The sequence below is a fragment of the Osmerus mordax genome, chromosome 2 (assembly GCF_038355195.1).
Source record: "Osmerus mordax isolate fOsmMor3 chromosome 2, fOsmMor3.pri, whole genome shotgun sequence".
Classification (NCBI taxonomy): domain Eukaryota; kingdom Metazoa; phylum Chordata; class Actinopteri; order Osmeriformes; family Osmeridae; genus Osmerus; species Osmerus mordax.
In genome coordinates, this window is record NC_090051.1 from 3,493,868 (window position 1) to 3,497,437 (window position 3,570).

Below are 3,570 nucleotides of genomic sequence, written 5' to 3' on the forward strand. Positions count from 1 at the left end.
TATGAAATGTGTGGAATGAAAATGAAAACAGATCAGCCAGTGTAAAGTGCTGACGTTATCTTTCTTGTGTTCGTCTGTGGCTACTCAGACCATCTCGGCTTTGACCCCTTCTGAACAAGTCGCAGGGCAAGGTGAAACTCAGGTCACCCAGTCTGAAAATTTTTGAAATCTTTATATCATATTTTTTTATTGAGTTGTGGACTATTTATCTTTAATACGTCTTTCGAGATTTGGAAATACCATTCAGTTTCATGCAATTCAAAATGCACACATGTAAATGTTGCTATGAAGCATACAGTCATTAGCATAGGCCTGTAGTCAACATAGGCTACTGCATGCCATTAAATCAAAGAAACTGACTATATCTGATTATCTGGCAGTTTCTGCGGACTGGTTTCTATGATAGACAAAGGTGATAGACAAAGTTGTTGAATGGCGTCCACTAAAGTAGTTTCTTATGACTTGGATATGTTTATAAAATATGGATATAGCGAATTGTTTGTTAAGTCAACTGGCCTATAAAACGAATGATGTGATAGAAAAGCCATAAATGCCTAATCACATAGAACGAGGACGTATTTCGGTAGCCCCCGCCTTCCCATGACCCTGGAGTTGCAGCAGACGGTAACGGATGGGTCAAGAGGAATTCGTGAACTTTTGGACTCTGAGCTGTTGACTAAATACAAATAATTAAACTTTTTGATATGTTTGTAAATTATTTAGTTTGACCCATGTCCTTTGGCCTTTTGCCGTATGTGTCCACTCAACAGTCAAGCTTCAGACGTTGGATATAGCCGGCTGGAAAACCTGAGTTTAGCCTACATGTCATTCAATTTAATGTCTTCATCCAATTTAGCAAACCATTGGCCCTTTCCACAATCCTGTTTCATCCAGTAAATGCTATAAACGAATGGAATACAGGCCTAATCGAATATAGGTCTTCACTTTGTATGATATCCTAGTGTTATTTACAGTGGGCTATCGTAGCTGAATATTTGGAGCAGTGATGTTTGGCTAATACAATTAGTTAAAAACACAATGTTGAAAATTGTGTGTATTAGTATATTAGTTGGAACATAATATACATCAAATATTCCGTCGTCTATATATACCCTGTAGAACCGAATTTGTGTGATGAAACCATAGTCACAGATTCGATCCTAGGGGAGTATATGGTCGATGCAAAAACGTCGACTCATATGATTTTTCTCTAGATCTTGGTCATGAGAGGATGTGACGTCCATGTCCATTACACGGATGTTATAGTGTTAGTAAAACATTGTAAACACAATATTTGATGTTGAGATTACTTATTTAAAACAGTGTACGGGAATCATCATTGTTTTATACTGCAATGCTCACTGAACAAATTTTGCAAATGACATGTACTGCCACAAAGTTGTATCAATGGATGTCGTCATGTCAATGGACAATGAAACTATGTAATCTGAGGAATTATATACAACTTTGAAAAAATTTGCCCACGTGTAATAATGACCCGTTTGAGATCAAATAGTCTAAATTACAGAAACAAAGCATGACATAAACTATTTCAACACGTTTACACCGGGGAGCCATGAAGTTATGGCAATTAAGTTAGAATATCTTAACTCTTTTATTTCTGGAGGTTGTTGAAAGCGTTGAGGCAAATTAAATGATGAGATTCATGTAACTTTTGGATGACCCCTTCATGACAAAGACTGGGCCTCTCAATTGTCTCCATGGCTTTATGCTCATTCTTCTTGTGGCAAGGCAGGGTTTGTATCTTTTGTTTGTTTATCTGTCAAACCTGGCTATAGTTTAATTAAATATTGTAGAACATTAAACATATTAACCACATTGTTGTATAACATCTGAATGTATAGACTATCCACCGCTAATTCTATTCAGATAATATGGTATTAGCCTATCTTAATAATATTGAGAACTTGTCATTCCAATAAATTACCAATTAAATGCTTCTGAATTGTAATTTTGTTCATGTTGTAAACCTGCTCTTTGCAACCAGTTGTATTAGATTACTGAGCTGTGTTGTGAAGTTAGCGAAAATTACTGTTAGGTGTGTATTTATCCGTCTCTGGACTACCTTCACCTCCATTGGCCAATTCAGTCACATGGCTCCCTAACTTTATTCAGTTGATAGCAAGTAGGAGGGCTTTATGGAGGGAGGAAAAAAAGACAACTCGAGAAAAATTAGTATTTTCTACCTTCAGAAATTAATGGCCATGAGTTCGTATTTGGTGAACTCTAAGTATGTGGATCCAAAATTTCCTCCGTGTGAGGAATATTCACAGAATAGCTATATACCTGACCAGGGCTCGGGCTACTACAGTCCATCGCAGGACACAGACTTCCAGCATCCAGGAATCTATCCACGGCCAAACTACACAGAGCAGCCCTTCGGGTGTACCACGGTGCAGGACTCAACAGTGCAGCCACGGGGTCATGTACAGGAGAGAACCAGCCATCCAAGCCCTTTCACCGACCAGACCACGCAGAGTGCCCCGGCCCAAATGGCTGGTCCCAGGACTTGTGGACAGCAACAAAACACAAAGAACCAAAACGGGATACAAGCCAAGCAGCCTGCAGTAGTTTACCCTTGGATGAAGAAAGTCCACGTTACTACTGGTAAGATACACTTTCTACCGTGCACTTCTCCACAGGGCCAACTGAGGTCCAGCATTTTATCCGTGAAATATTTATGGGCTTCTTTGAAGGGCCCGTCAATTACACCAGCCATAAATTTTCATTGCTCAGGAAATAGGCCGCTACGCTCACCGTCGCATAGAGCTCTTAAAAAAGACATATTGGCTGATATGACATACTTGATACAGACAACTCAAAGAGTAAATATAACAACAACATCCAGCTATGTATTCACTTAATAATATTCGTTTGTAGAATAAGTTGAACCATTGTTAACTTTAATTTAGAAGTTTGAGCGCACCGGGTAAATGTTTTTTGTAATATTTTCCGAAGTTACATTTAGTTACTCTCATGTTTTCTCTCTCACAGTGAATACGGATTACACTGGTCCTGAGCCCAAACGATCAAGGACAGCTTACACAAGACAGCAAGTTTTGGAATTGGAAAAGGAATTTCATTTTAACAGGTATTTGACCAGAAGACGGCGGATAGAGATTGCCCACACACTCTGTCTCTCCGAGCGACAGATCAAAATCTGGTTTCAAAACAGAAGAATGAAATGGAAAAAAGACCATAAACTACCTAATACAAAGGGGAGATCAGCGTCATCCTCCAACCAACATTTACAAAGTATTCAGAAGGAAATTCAGACTGATATTACAACTTTATGAATAAGATGGAAACTTCTAACTCTTTTACTAGTGAAATGTACATAAAGGACAACGCTGTAGCTTATTTGACTTTGCATGTCTCAAATTGTGGCATTTTGGTAATCTCTATTTAACATGAAAGAGTCACCCAACCGTATACCTATATTCAGTTGGATTCTTGGATGTGTTGACCCATTATTGTCCAAATCAACCATTATTACTGTTGAGTACAAAGGACGAGTTTTAGATTCAAGGACAGTGAATCGAACGAAAA

General features: G+C 38.5%; 1 protein-coding gene across 1 annotated transcript; it reads left to right on the forward strand.

Annotated features, from left to right (window-relative positions):
• Positions 1-2,159: 2,159 nt before the first annotated feature.
• On the forward strand, positions 2,160-3,337 carry hoxd4a (homeobox D4a). Its single transcript, XM_067251571.1, has 2 exons — positions 2,160-2,628; positions 3,016-3,337. Exons 1-2 carry the CDS (start codon positions 2,160-2,162, stop codon positions 3,315-3,317), a joined length of 771 nt encoding a protein of 256 aa, XP_067107672.1. The 3' UTR covers positions 3,318-3,337.
• Positions 3,338-3,570: the final 233 nt, after the last annotated feature.

Coding starts and splice junctions, on each gene's coding strand:
- hoxd4a (XM_067251571.1), top strand. CDS start 2,160: ATGGAGGGAGGAAAAAAAGACAACTCGAGAAAAATTAGTATTTTCTAC. Junction 2,629..3,015: donor GAAAGTCCACGTTACTACTG/GTAAGATACACT, acceptor TCTCTCTCACAG/TGAATACGGATTACACTGGT.